Below are 15532 nucleotides of genomic sequence, written 5' to 3' on the forward strand. Positions count from 1 at the left end.
TTGCCATAAAATAGTTATTGAGGGTTGGGTTGATTCGGATGGAGCACTACTGAAGGCCTAGGTGTGAAATGCACGGCCCGCCACTGGTTTTAATACATAATTAATGAAAGAATTAAGTAACACTTTATATCTAAGCTGTTGATTATGAAAGTTTTTACTCTTATTTACAAATGTTAACTCAAAACATGATTCTTTTCAGATGACAATAGTGATACAGCCCCAATGAGCAGATCTGGTAGGAGGAAAACCATAAACTGGACCATAACAAAAAACTGGACACTAGTGAGAAAAAGGAACACGGTTAATTAAATAAGGGAAACAAAGAAACTGTGTCCTGAAAGCTAGAGGGAAGAACAATTAGTGTGCTGGTTAAAACAAAAAGCTCTGGGTTTCTGGATTCACTGAACTCAGAATCAATCACTATGGCAACTGACTCTGTAACTGGAGCAGGTTTCCTTCATCTGGATGTTCAAATATGAGTTCCTCATTAACATTGTGAGAACATTCACATTAGAGACGTCACATTTCCACTACGCAGAAACCAAAATAACACGTCCATTCATAGAGGATCATGTAGAGAGGAGGCTGGATTAATCCAGAGGAAATGTTATTTATGTCGGGAGAGGATTTGGAGGACACGAGTCGATAGACTTTAGTTTCCCAATTCATTTGTATTTGAGTGATACCGTTTTTCAGGGACTCGTTATTAATAATTCTGAGTTTTCTTTTCCTCTTATTAAACCCTTCACAACAGAAATCTTTAAACCTCAAACACTGAAGATGTCTGTCAAAGATCCCGTTCTGTGGGTGCCAAAGCAAGTGTTAGTGTGGTTTGTGCTGCTGCCTTCCAGTGAAGAGTGGTGTTCGAGTCTCAGCATCTGAGAAGTTTATTCTGCAAAAAGAAAAAAAAACTTTTCAGTGAATATTATTTAATTCTTGAGAATTAAAATTAAATACTTATTTTAACATATTCCAGAGTTTCATTTTTGCGTTCAGTGATATTCATGTTTGTGTGAGGGAATGATGAACATTCATGCGATTACAGAGATTACTGGTTAAAATATTGACAGATCAAAAACCATTCCTTACTTAACAAGTGATAAAATGACCTTCCTGACATGATTTAGTTCTTCTCATGAATTGAAATGATTCAGATGTAGTCGTACGAGTTAACTCTGCAGATATTTGTTCTCTCTGTTTTACCGCTGCAGCTGTGTTGATCTTCTTGATGAAAATGTGCTTGTAGGAACTCATCAATTTCTGTTGCCATGAAGTATGAAGCTCTAAAGGTGTTTGTTCCCGTTGCCACAGTGAATCGTGCTGTCTTTGCTCCATTGATCAGGGCTTTTAATGGTCGCGATGCTCACACCTGATTCTGATTCTAACAATTCAAGTTGATTGAATCGACTCTTTTCAGCTGTTCTAAAGCTGAAAACTCTGAGTTCGAGAATTTTGAGTCCACAGACTCTGAGTTCAGGTTTGAACTCTGAGTTTGTTGAACCTGCTTCTTGAACAGCCCCCCAGCCCCCCATATATGACTCAGTACCCATGAAGTAGCCCTGAGTTTCAAAAAGGTCGGTGACCCCTGCTCTAAATTAACTTTTTTTTTCTTTTTTACAATATTTTCATTTCGTCTGTTCTGGCTTTCAGTTACATTTTTGTTCAGAATTCCACCGTAAACACTTCAGGGCTTTCCTCTTTCTTTCCTTCCTTCTTCTTCTCTTTTAGTCTCCAAAAAGTTCGTTTAAGAAAAAATGTTTAACCCTTTAACACCAGAGCTCCAGTGTTTATGTTCTTTGACTCACTGTAACTTTTCAGTTGTTAACACGGTCATTTCAGTAGATTCTGAAGGGGAAAAGCGGCTTAATGAGCCGCTTTTCCCCTTCAGAATCTACTGAAATGATCGTGTTAATGGTTGAAAAGTTACAACATGTTAAAGCTTTCGTGTTTAAGCGTCATCGTGTTAAATGTTTGAGGATTTTCTTGAAGCTTCATGAACTATTGGGTGTAGAACCCTAATTCCTCCTCTCGGTGTGCTTCCTCTCATTGCAGATCCCTGAATGAAGACCCGGGCTTCACGAGCAGCACAGAGGGGGAGGACTCTGATGAGACCACCAAAGTCCCGCCCCTACCTCCCCAGAGGAGACAGCGCAGGAAGACGAGAAACAGACGGAGGAGACAAGAGGAAGGGGAGGAGCCTCCTGTCATCAGGGGTTTGTGGGTGCAGGAGATTGACTGGCTGAAGGCGACATCAGCTGCTGGAATCATCCCACCGCCTCCTCAGTTCACTGACTCGCCCCCGTCCTGCCATGGTGACCAGCTGGGCACATTAGGAGATTGTGTCAGTGGGTCAGAGGAGGCGCCACTGAGGAGGAGGATCGATGCAGACAGAGGAGGCTCAGACTCCGACTGGGGATCCATAGACTCTTACGAGAGCCAGTCAGACTCTTCTTGTGTGGATGAAGAGACAAGGGATGATCCCTGTCTTGAACGCATGCATGTGTCGGGATTTGAACCTCGGCCTCATGCAGGCTGGGATTCTGACTCCACAGACTGGGTGCAGAGTCTGTTGGGAGTCCCAGACGACGACAGCAGCGTGGACACATCCCAGAGCGGCCTCCAGGATGACCCCGGTGACCCGGCGCTGGATGAGCTGAGAGGCAAAGTGGCGCAGATATCAAAGCTCTTCGTCTCTGCTTCCCTCCGAGTTTCCATGAAACACATTCTGAATGACTGGAAGACCTCGGGGTTCACCAACGAAGGCCTCCTGTTTCACAGCGTAAGACATTTCACTGTTCATGTACTAATCTCGTCTTCTCCACCTCCACATATTCCACATAACAACAGGGAAGCACAAATGTAACATACAGTAAGGAAACAGGAAGTAGAGTTTCAGATCGACCAAATTAAGACTAAAGTTGGAGGGAAAACTGAGCTTGCTCCGTTCACCACAACCGCACGCCACAAATAGCTGATTGGGTAAGATTAACCCTTTCATGCATGGAGCTCACTACAGAGTACAGAAAGCTTTGATAACAAATGTATGATATATACCATAAGATACTAAGCAAAGATCAGAAATAACAGTTCATAGATTTGATGGGAAGCTGCATCCTTTGATGATTGATGTTGAGTTCACTGTTGATTTTGTTACACCAGAGGTCTGCAACCTTTAACAGTAAAAGAGCCTTTTGGGCTCGTTTTCAATTGATCAAACCTAGAAGGAGCCGCAAAGTCTTATTTTGATACTACTGTGCATTCATTACAATGTAATTTAAATAATAAATATGAATTATGCTTCCTTTGTGGCATAATAAAAACAGAAATATAAAAAGAATTTTGCATTTTTTAAAAATGTGAAAATATGTTCTACGTTTGATAGAAGCTCGTATGATTTCCTTTCACTATAAAATACATTGATGTAAAAACCTTTACATAGTTTGTCTTCGAGGTCTACCTCAGACATAAATGTATATACTTAACTAATCTAAATTAAATAAATGATAATTTAGTGACATTTACTTGAAAAAAAATACTGTTATTTTATTTTTCTTTAGCCAGAGAGTCACTGCGGAGAGGTAAAAGAACCTGGAGCGGCTCTGGAGCCGCAGGTTGTAGACACCTGTGTTACACTATTCTCAATTCTGAGACATTGAATAAAGACTCCTAATAAAAAAAATCCTACCTGATTTTATCACAATTCATGCATGATAGAGTTAAATCCAAAACTACAGATTAAAGAAAATGTAAACCCCACACATCATTATTTACAAGCAGAGTTTAATAAGTTTCTGTCTTGATGGACAGCTCGACTTTTTAACTGCCTTTAAAATGGGCGGTTTAGAATCCTGCTATATTCACTTTAGGGCCAGGTCTCTTGATGAGCAGATCTCTGGTCCAGTGATAGTGGGATTCCATGAAAAGACAAAACCTTTACAGCTACTGTAATAAAATAAACTGCATCCACTGCTCACACCTACAGTACAAGGACCCTTTGAGAAGCAGAAACTCTTCTGCTGTTCTTCACAACTAAATAAACACTTTAATTAATAAATCTAAAATGTTATGGTCTTACACCTTACAAGCAGCACAGCAGAGATATTTATGAATGTTGAGACAACTGCCCGTCTGTGTGCTCTATCGCCCCCTTGTGGCTTTCTTGGCTAACCACAGTCTCGAGAGTTCCTGGCATCAGAAATTCTTGCTAAAAATGTGAAAAATGCTCATTGAATGATTGAGAGTGAATTGAAAACAGCTAAAATACGTAAAAAAATGTGATTTCTGGTTCGGATCATTTATGTAATAAACACTGTAGGTCAAAATGGGAGAAAACTTGGCTTATGGGGACTCTTAAAATGTTAATTTTGATGTTAAGACATTCATTCATTTATAGTGTCATACATTTACAGTCAAAATTTGACAATTTCTTTATTAAAGTAATGAATATTAATAAAATCCAAACATCTTATTGTTAGTTTCAGTTAAACTTTTAAATTCTGTGTTAAAGCCAGTCACAGGAGGCTTGAAAACCCGAAACACACTCTAGGACTTTAATGTATAAAGAAAGGAAAATCCTCAAAAACACATCACAGAGAAAGTTAAAAAGATGCTTGAAACAGTTAAAAAAACTAAAGCCCCAAACCTCTTGTTTTTGTGTGACTCTGTTGGAAAACTCACTCTTCTAAAATAAATCACAGGAGTGGAAGAAGCCCATGCAATGTTGATTGTTCTGCAGCTCCTGCAGCCCAGCGGTTGTCGGTACCGGGAGTGTGAGGAGTACTCTGTCCTTCATCACCTCCAGAACGGCTCCTACGGGGATGTGTTCTGCATTCAAGACAAAAGCAGCGGATTCAAATGTGCTGCCAAGCGGGTGAGCTGCTGAACACACATCACCAGCTCAGGGTGGCTCGGTCTCACGGTCTTCTCCTCTCAGATTCCACTGAGTAACTTCCACAGTGGGGAGGTGAGCTCCTGGAGCTCCCTGAACTCCCCTCGGGTTGTGGAGCTGTTTGGGGTTGTGAGGGAAGGTCCAAACATTGTCCTGTTCATGGAGCTTAAGCAAGGTAACTTCTTTTAAGTGTGATTGTAAAACTTGGAGAAGAATCAAACTGTAGAAAGAATGTTTTTGTTGTAATTGTTCCAGCGAGCTTGGGCCAGCTTTTAAAGCAGACGACCTGCCTCCCTGAGGATCTGGCCCTGCATTACCTTCACCAGACACTGGAGGCGCTGGAGCACCTGCACAGCAGGAAAGTGCTTCACCTGGATGTCAAAGGTGTGTTGTTTGCTGATGTTAGGTTTGTGTACTTCTTCTTATTTTCTCTTCTCTCCATCCCAGGAGGATGTTTTAAACAAAGGGTGGACTGAAACAAAGTTTAGTGCTTTAAAGAGCTTTGATGGTTTTTATTGACCAGCATTATAAAAGCTCAGATCTACTTTGACGCTGGTGGAGTGCAAGATTTCTCTAGTAAGAGGAGCTTTATTTTTCAATTGATAAATAGAAGTAAAGAGTGGTCATTCAGAGTGAAAATGTAAGCAGTGGAAAACAGGAACTGAACACCTGTGAACCTAAGAAATCAAGTCCACAAAAACCTTAGAAAACATAGTAAACTTGTGGCTCCTTTATAAAAATAAAAAAAAAATCTAGTAAAAAAAATGTAAAAAAGAAAAAAAAAGTAAACTAACTCAAACTTTAACTCTTTACAGTCAGTTGAAGCATAGTAGAGAGATAAGGAATATACTTTCCATCAAACTCATTTGACAGGTGACAGATGGCTTTATATCAATTGTATTTGAAATACTACAGCATGTTGACACATTTTTGTGCATCCTGTTCTGTACTACAAAAAAATCAAAGGACGTAAAAAAAAAAAAAAACGCATGAGTATTAAGGTGCACCGGATTATTAAGCAAATTTTCTGTTTTTGAAAAAAATTGAAATTTTAAGTGTGTTAGAAAAGTGGTCACTTAATTAGTTCAAATTCATTTTGGTTTGTTAGATTTACATTTCTGACAGAGATGCACCAACAACAGTGAAATTAACTATTTTGATTTAATCACTGCTGTCATTACACTTATTACTAATACTTTTGCTGTACTGAGAGGATCATATGTGAAAGGGTGTCTTTTATTTTGAAAAGAACTTCTGTCAAAAGTTAAAAAAATGTCTATTTTCTTTTAATTTTGTGTTTTAATCATGTATAATAAACAACCGTTGATGTATGTTAATCTTAGTAGTAACAATAGCATAAATACATAGACTCCTGCATGTAGGAGTGTAAAAAGTATAGTAACTTAATACTTCTACAGACTAAATTAGAATATTTTGAGTTTACAATATACAGATTGTATATTCTGTAATAAGGAATCTTTAAGAATACTGCATCACTTTTAGTATAGAGTAAGTATTCTTGTAGTATGATTATATAGTGAGCAGGACAGTGTGATAATCTTTGAATTTGTCAGGGAGCCAGTATACTGCTGTACAACAGGTGTGATAAGGTGGGATGGGGGGGGGGGGGGTGATTATCTGAGCAGCTGAGTTCTGGACCTGTTGAGGCTTGTTGAGAGATTTGTGGTGAAGTCCAAAGTGGAGGGATTTACAGCAGTCGGTGCTACCGGCGACGCAGCTGTGGACCAGGGGGGTGGGGGTGAGGGAGGGGCGGAGTCCAGTGATATTACGCAGATGGAAATAACCAGACCATGTGATGTCATCGATGGGGTTACAGAATGACGGGGTGTCTCCAGAGAGACAAGTAAATGTAGAATTTTCAACACAGAGGGAAGAGTTGTTCATTTTAGAGATGACGGACTTCTCGCTTTCAAACTGAATCATATGTTACATCATTACACCAAATAGTAGGAGTCGCTGCATCCCACCAGCATCCTACCAGCATCCTACCACCATCCTACCACCATCCTACCACCATCCTACCAGCATCCTACCAGCATCCTACCAGCATCCCATCAACATCCCACCAACATCCCACCAACATCCCACTAACGTCCCACCAACATCCCACCAGCATCCTACCAGCATCCCATCAACATCCCACCAGTATCCCACCAGCATCCCACCAACATCCCACCAACATCCCACTAACGTCCCACCAACATCCCACCAGCATCCCACCAACATCCCACCAACATCCCACCAACATCCCACCAGCATCCAACCAACATCCCACCAACATCCCACCAACATCCCACCAACATCCCACCAGCATCCCATCAGCATCCCACCAATATCCTACCAGCATCCTACCAGCACCCCACCAGCATCCCACCAACGTCCCACAAGCATCCCACAGCATCCCACCAACATCCCACCACCATCCCACCACCATCCCTCCATGTTTACGCTGAAATTGTCAAACACGTGTTGCGCTACATTTAAGAAGGATTTGTTATTTCTTGTTTCATTTCATTACAACAGAGTATAAGTCAACTGGAATGTTTTTCTGCTTTGTTGCTCACTTATTAGCAAAAAAAAAAAATCTATTTATTTTGTTTTTGTCTTGTAGTTTTGTAATACGCAAATCATACATCAAACCAAAACAAAATTGTGACCCAAAAGTGGAGGTTTGAACTGAAACATGGGGAAAGTGTCCCTGGTACCACATGAAGTTCTCTTTTGCCATGTGAAGGAAGTTGTAGATGAACCAGGATCTAACTTCTAAGAGAGAACTGGAGAGAGAAAGAGAGAGTATGATCGATAATGAAGAGGGGGGAAAGAGCCCTAGAAAAGAGCCCTGAGGCGCACCTGAAGGGATTGGACTGGGAGTGGAAAGAATTCAGTTGAATGGACCGAGTGACCTGGGAGATAATACTAGAACCTCAAAGGAATGTGGGTAATGCTGATAGTGGAGTCTGTGTAGGAGGATTGTGAGGGAGATGGTGTTGAAGCTGCACTCAGATCAAGGGAGATGGAGAATGATCCAGAGTCTGCAGCTCTAGTGGTCATTTGAGGAACTGCAACATTTGGTGTCTGCTATTTGACTTTGACTCCAGAACTCAGAGGTGGTTGTTAGGACTTGTCACAGGATTTGTGAAACCCAAAGAAGTCATATTTCACATTTTTTAACCATCGTCTGGAGGCCCTTGACGGTTGGAGCCCCAGGCAACCTCCTCCTTTTCTAACATCTGAGTCTGTCTCATTAGAATGTTCTGAATCCTGAGGGTTCTGCTGTGAACAGACTCTAGTGATTCCTCTAGAGGGGGCTTTGCAGGACTGGAATCTCTCAACTACTCCTGGCAGTCTCCCTGTTTCTCAGTCAACACTTTCATTATGAGCGCCAAACACAAACTGTCTGACGTAATCCTGTGTGTTGATTTTGTTCCAGCTGACAATGTGCTGCTGTCTGCAGACTGCAGAAACACATTCCTCTGCGACTTCGGCCTCTCAGAGACGCTGGATGGTGGTGGGTGGAGCACCAAGGCCTTCATGGGTGAGTTGATCCAGAAACACGATGTTGGTTCTCACCAGCTACAACTGTTAGTGTCTGTCACTTTATTACAATTTTATTCACTGCACTCATTCAAACAAAACATCTAATAAAGCAATAAATGTTCTTGAGTAAGTGTAACTTCTTTCAACTCACCTTTGGTTACCAGAAGCCATCTCCTGACCAAATCATTAAATACTTTCACTTTATCTAAAACAGGAGTGTCAAACTATGTCGCACAAGGGGCCAAAATCCAAAACACACCTTAGGCCGCGGCCTGAACGGGATAAACATTTATTGAACACTCTAAAACTATAATTTTAAAACTTTAAAACAGTAACTTTTTAACATCATTATGAATTAGATATACAGCATTACCTGTGATAATGCTAGTGTATAAGCTGAACTCCAAAATAGCCTAAAAAATCTTAATAAATGCCAAAATAGTCCAAAAAGCTAGCAGAATGCTAATTTTTAAAACTTTAAAACTGTAACTTTTGACATAATTATGAATAATAAAAAGGCAGGAATTTTATTCCAGAATAAATTAACTTAAACCTTAAAAACTTTCAATATTTTACTCTCCATAAAAATATATTTTGCCAAATTTATACAAGCTAGAAATAAGATAACAATGGGTCATTAATAACTATAAAATAGAATTACCTGGAGGGCCGGATCCGGCCCCCGGGCTTTGACTTTGACACGTCATCTAATGAGTCTCAGTTTCTACATTCAGAAGTAATTACAAACATCATGAAGTATGAGTGTAATTATTTTGCTTACAAGTTAAACGTTGAAGTTCCTGCATGTTTTGATTAACACAACAGTGAGGTTCTGGATTTTTGTTGTTTCTAAAGTGTTTTTCTTCAGTTCTGAGATAAAAAGATGTTAAACAAAACATTGAGGAGCTTTTTCTCTTGCAGGAACTGCCTTTCCAGGCACAGAAACCCACATGGCCCCTGAGGTGGCACGAGGGGACCGGCTGTGCGCCAAGGCAGACGTGTGGAGCAGCTGCTGCATGCTACTGCACATGCTCAATGGATGCCAACCCTGGACACGATACTACTCCCACCCTCTGTGTCTCCAGGTCAGAATCTCACTGGTGTTTTTAATGTACCATCAGACAGAAGTTCTCACATCTCTGTGTGACAGATCGTCAACGAGCCTCCTCCTCTGTGGGAGGTGCCGTCCAACTGCAACAACTTCACCGCCAAAGTCTTTAAAGCCGGACTACAGAAGGATCCAGAGAGACGAGCATCAGCAAAGGAGCTGAGGAGGAAAACCACCAAAGCCCTCAGAGCAGGTTGATGTATCACACATCACTGCATCTGCTTCTATCTGAGTCATCATTGAGCAACCATTTTACAAGCACGTCTCCACCTGCTGCCTCTGTAGTGATGGTGGTAGAGGCGATGACCGTTCAGTCACATGGTTTCTGGGATGTTTTCTCCACAGTTGGAGGTCTGAGTCCCTCTTCCATACATGCAGCCTGTGAGAAGCTGCTCCTCTGTCAAAGGCAGGATGAAGATGGAGTCAGCGACTCATCTTCTCAGATCCCAGTCACCCGGAGCAAATCCTCCTCTGCCTCACCTTCGCCGCCACTCTGGGTCAGCCCCTGGAGAACTTTGGCAGTAAATGAGGACAGTAACCTCTCTGAGCATGACAGCTCAGACCAGCACTCTGAAGCAGAGACTGACTCTGTACCTGGAGAATGGGACTTCTACCCAGATCCTCGGCAGGAGGAAGACAAAAGTGCAGCAGGATGGGACACTGGGTCGGAATCAGACATGGATATCTACATGGGAGAAGAGGAGTTCATGCAGGACAGGTGTCAGAAAACCGACCAAGACTATGAGGGAGACTGTGAGGAGGAAAGGGCCAACGAGGAGGAGGAAGAGTGGGACTCTACTGGATCAGTGGAACAGCTTAGTGCTCTCAGAGACCTCTTCCCTTTGCTGCAGAAAGGTCATAAGAGATTGTGGGGGTCAGAGGAGGAGCTGGAATATCTCAGGGATGGTGAGTCTCAAACACAAAAACATCAACTGAATAAAGCATGTCGTCACATTTTGCAATATAAGAACTCATTAGAGAAACCATAATAGCAACAAAATGCATAAATTAGGACACATACCACCTAAAACTGAAATGAATTGACATGAATCAAGGATAGGCAACTCAAGGCCTTGAGGCCCGCACTGATGCATGTTTTCTAACATCCCCTGCTCTGGTATGTTCTGATTGGCTGGACACACCTGAACCAGGTGATCAGTCAGGAGTAGGGGTTGGATATCTGGATATCATGGAGACACAGTGGCCCTCGAGGCCTGGAGTTGCCTATCCCTGACATGAATATTGAACACATGTCTTCATGAAGAATTTTCTGTTTTAGGTCCCCTTTGATTCATGTTCATGAACGACCTTTTATTGGCTCCAATTTGAATATTGTTTGCCATTTGTCTCAAACTGCTGCAGCATTTTAAAACATACTTGTTTTTGTCTGTGGTTATATTATCTTTCACTGTGTTTTTGTCCACCATCCTTTCTGTTTATCAACAGTTTACAACCCTCTCACCTTACCACTACATTTGAAAACAATATTCTTCCAGATAGTTTTAAAGACTCCATAATCCTTCATGCTAAACCGGGGTCTCCGGTTTGTAGGCTAACAGAAGAAGTGCAGCAATCACAGCCTAAATGTAAGCATTTATGGTTTTCCAGAAAGTCACACATAGCTACATTTAAAAAAATAATTCATTTTTTTAATCTTCATTGAAAAAATAATACCAAAACTAGATATATATCATTACCTGTGATAATGCTAGTGTGAATGCTATAAGCTGAATTTGGCCCCTGAAGGTGCTAGTGCTGATGGCTGAAGATGCTGAAAGTGATAGCTAAAAACACTGAAGCTGAAAATGCTGAAGTTGATAGCTGAAAACGCTGAAGTTGACAGCTAGCTAAAATATTAGTGAAATTCCAAATTAGCCTAAAAAATTGACAAAAAGCCAAAACAACTAGCATGTACCTAAAAAAATTAGCTAAACTCCAAAACAGCCTAAAAATGGAAAACAAATCCTAAATTAGCCAAAACAGATAGCCTGTAGCTGAAAAAAAGCTAAACCCCAAAATAACCTTGAAATCCTGCCAAAACAGTTGAAAATTTAGCATAAAAAGAGATGAATATTTTAATAGCTGAAAGAGCTGAAGAGCTATAGATGTCTAAAATACGTAAGAAGGAAAAATAATAATAATAAAGAAATACAAAAAAAAGTGAATCAACCAATAAATATTCTCTCATCTCCATCATAGTTCAGACTGCAGAAGGCTGGAATAAAAAGTCACTTCTATGTGGTTCTCCATCTGCGTTTCTGATAGTGTGTGGGGGGCCGGACCAAATGTGGAGGCGGGCCTGATCCGGCCCGCAGGCCGTAGTTTGGGGACCCTTTTTCCTGTTTCCAACAAAGTTTTTCATGCATATTTGCTGTTGAAGGGTAAGCTTCTGTCAATGTGCCACTATCACTTTGGGCTTCATTCTTACCCAGAATCCATTGAAAGATGTTCGATTATCTATCCATTCTCTCTATTTTTCAATCCTCTTATTCTCTTTCAGTGTCACAGAGTTGATAAAAAATATCTTTCTATAAAAGACTGTAATATAATATTCAGATAAATGCAACTAGACAAATGTTTTTGTCCTGTCTCTTCACCTGTGACCAGTGGAAAGCTAAATCTCTATTCTTTATTTCTTAAAACAATCAAAGTTATTTTTTGAAATCACTTACCCATAATCCTTTGCCCAAATAGGACTTAATAATAGGAATTGTGCTTTAGAAAGACAAAAAGGTGTTTGTTTCTACAAATGTGTGCTCTTGTTTGCATTTGGTGTTTTTGTGCTAAGAGGAACAAACAACTGTATAAATGATAACACAATACAACCAATCTGAAAGATATTTATGAACTAAGAAATGGATTTCCAGATGAGTTCCTCAATGAAACATGAGATAGTGGTAGCAAATCTTTCACATCAAACTCACCAAGGAGTTAATGCAGGTGTAAGTGAGACCAGACATCATTAAGAATGGACGTAAAACAACCAAGGCCCAGCCAGCAAGGCCAAGTGGCCCCATGCGGTTTAAAAGTGGACAGAGAATGTGGACCCTGAATGGGTTCTTCCACAGTTTCTGTGGTGACCTCACCGTGTTTGCTCACATTGACTTAAGTGGACACTCAGTGGGAAGGCTCGCTATGCAAATCAGCCGCCTGGTGGGCTGCGGAGGTCACTAGCTCACTATGGCAGCGCATGCTAGCTTGCCACAGAGGAGCTTGTTAGCTCTATACAGCTGACCTTCAAAAATGATCTTTCCTCTCTAGATATCCCAGTTGGAACCACAATCCAGAGCTGGTCTCCAGAACCTCGAGATGAACCTCCGTCCTGCTTCAGCTGCTCAGACACATCCCAGATGGATCCATCAGAGAATGTGTGATTCCTGCACAAAACCTTTCAAATGTCTGCTGCACGTTTGAGAATCTGACTAAAACACAGAGGTGTCCTTTTTCTTCAAGGACTCTGATCATTCGTCTGATGACTTGAGCTCCGGCGTCTTTTCTTCCTGCAACCGTCACTCAGACAGGCTTCTGGAGTGGAGAGCAGCAGACAGTCAGCGGTCCTCCTGCTGCTTTGAGGGTGAACAAACTCTCCCCTGTCAGTCATTACTTACCTGCTACTGTCTGACATTTAAAATCAAGTCTGTGATGATGGCAGGTGTTGATGTCTGGATTGAGAACATGCAGGGACAATGTCTGAGGATCCGAGAGAGCCGGCAGGTCAACGTGGGTCATGTTGCCGTAGGAATCAGTGATCAGGTATGAAAGTTTGCCTTCATTTAGCAAATATGAATTTGGTTTTTAAATCTAAGTGATAAAAGCTAATGAATACAAACACGTCTAATCATTTTAACCCTTTAACTCCCCCTCCTCCCCCAAAAAAACACCAAAAGACAGTATTTTTTCTGCTGCTTATTGCCTTGGTATGGAACCCCTAAAGGGACATAAAAGTAAAAAAGACATTGAAGTAAAAACAATGTTTTTCTAAAAATACTTGGGGCCTTCATAAAATATTGAAGTTAAAAAAAGGTTCTGGTTACTAACCAGTAACTGTTGCACACCAGTTCCTATCTGGGACTCAACAGTTACCATCCAGGTTTTTTTTTTAACTACTTTAATTTTTACCAAAACAAGTTCTTGTTAGTATCTGGTGTGCACCAGATACTGTTGTTTTTTTTTTCTTCTAAAAATTGAATTCAAAAATGTTTGATTACTAATTGATGTGCACACGTTACTATCTGGTGCAGACCTATTACTAACCGTTTTTTTATTATTTCGACTTTTGGAGAAAAAAAAAATCACTTTTTTTCTTCAATTTTCCTTTAGGAGCTCCATACTTTGGGGAGTAATATACACAATCAATATTTTTAAAAAATATGTTTCCCACCGTTTGGTTGACCAGGCAGTTGAAGGGTTAAAAAAGTCTAAAGGACTTTTATTACTAGTTAGACTTCCACATCCTTCACTCACATGAACCTTCTTTCCCAGATGTGGGGAAAGGCCTTCACGTTGGAAACTCTGGACAGAAAGCTTGTGTCCTTCCAAGAGGAGATCACAGTTTCCAATCTGTGGCTCTGCTGTGTTCCTGCTCCTGACTGGTGTCAGCGCTGGAGATGGAGGGTCCGAGACGGCAAACTGGAACTGCGGGAATGAAACAGAACTTTTTCTTTCACTGGTTTTTGTTCTTCTCTCTGTCCTTTGCTCATTACCTGCTGGGGTGAAAATGCTGGAGAACTGTTCATTGTTGGAAATATTCCTATCTTTCACTCTTTGCTCAGATGCCATCCTTCTCTCACTAGGTTTCCTACTTAGTTTAAAGAGTAGGTCCATGGAGCCTAAAGCAAATGCAAGAACAGCATCCTCAGTCATGAAAGAGACAGAAAGCTGAGCCAAACAGCTGTGGATTCACCTGTTACTATACATTCCAACCGTTTCATGTGTGAAAACAAGTCTCCATCCATCCATCCATCCATTTCCTCTTACCCGCTGTATCCCTTTCCCAAGTGATGGGGCTGCTGGAGCCTAAAGCAAGTCTCCAAATTAAGATGTGTGAATCTAGAAGAGCTCCGCCTCAGGGATGCAGATTTCTGATGTCCAGGAAGAACACAACTTTGCACAAAAAAGTTGAAAATGTTGAGTATCTCATCAGGATTCTTTTCAGAGGAGATATTGTGTGCTTGTCTCACTGGGTGGAGATGTGAGGACACACCAGAGCTCAGTGAAAAGGGTGCCTGAAGTGCTCGCAGACGAGCAGGAAGGTCTGGGGACGTCATCTCTGTGATCCACGCCAGAAAAGGTGTAGGATTAGAAAGTGTGGAGCCAAAATGGTTCCAAAAGCATTCAGAAAAGCAGAGGTTTTATGAAAATGTTTCCATGATGTGCCTCCTTTGTCTCCACCAGCAGCAGATCAGGGCCCCCCCCCCCACGGATTTATGCTGTTGATTTTGATCTGCAGACTCAGCAATAATGGAGATCGTTCAACCAAGTTTAGAGTTTTCACAAGACTTTGCCACTGATGACCTCTGCCTCATACTGAATTCAACATAATGTTTGGCCCTCAGCTGTGGTGGTTGACCTTTTGTGGTTCCTCTGTAGAATTTTAACTGTCTGTTTTAGAAACCAACATTATCTTTGCAGTAAAAGTCACTTCAATGAGATGCAAATCCTCCCAAGATTTTTACAGTTAAAACATAAAATCATAAAGCGTGAGGTGTACGATGTATTACGTTAAAGATATCTTTAAAAGCCAATGTTTTCTATTGTTTAAATATATTTCAATGTCTTTGTGCTTGTATTGTCACTCATTTTATAAACTCCAGATGTTGTCGTTTGGGTGACTGTGTTTGTAGTAAATTGTTGATTCTATTTGGTGCTTTTCTCTGTTTGACTTTCATGTTGCATTTCTGTGCGAGGACAAAAGGAAAGCAAATGCAGAAAAAGTAAAAGTAAAAAAGATTGTGTATAGATGTGAAAAAAAACAAAGA

The 15532-nt window shown here is 41.0% G+C and overlaps 1 protein-coding gene across 2 annotated transcripts in view; it reads left to right on the top strand.

The window, feature by feature from the left end:
- LOC112154182 (mitogen-activated protein kinase kinase kinase 14) overlaps positions 1–14227 on the top strand; it is a 19662-nt gene extending 5435 nt beyond the window's left edge. The window contains exons 4-15 of one of the 2 annotated variants that reach the window (XM_024284934.2): positions 2053–2779; positions 4736–4870; positions 4934–5063; positions 5144–5272; positions 8340–8444; positions 9368–9531; positions 9597–9747; positions 9900–10460; positions 12816–12922; positions 13008–13128; positions 13207–13307; positions 14037–14227. In XM_024284934.2, coding sequence (XP_024140702.1) covers positions 2053–2779; positions 4736–4870; positions 4934–5063; positions 5144–5272; positions 8340–8444; positions 9368–9531; positions 9597–9747; positions 9900–10460; positions 12816–12922; positions 13008–13128; positions 13207–13307; positions 14037–14201 — 2596 coding nt within the window. In that variant the 3' untranslated portion in view covers positions 14202–14227. The remainder of the gene's footprint in view (positions 1–2052; positions 2780–4735; positions 4871–4933; positions 5064–5143; positions 5273–8339; positions 8445–9367; positions 9532–9596; positions 9748–9899; positions 10461–12815; positions 12923–13007; positions 13129–13206; positions 13308–14036) is intronic. The other variant, XM_024284935.2, reaches the window with a different exon arrangement.
- Positions 14228–15532: the final 1305 nt, after the last annotated feature.

This window comes from Oryzias melastigma, linkage group LG19 (assembly GCF_002922805.2).
Source record: "Oryzias melastigma strain HK-1 linkage group LG19, ASM292280v2, whole genome shotgun sequence".
Classification (NCBI taxonomy): Eukaryota; Metazoa; Chordata; class Actinopteri; order Beloniformes; family Adrianichthyidae; genus Oryzias; species Oryzias melastigma.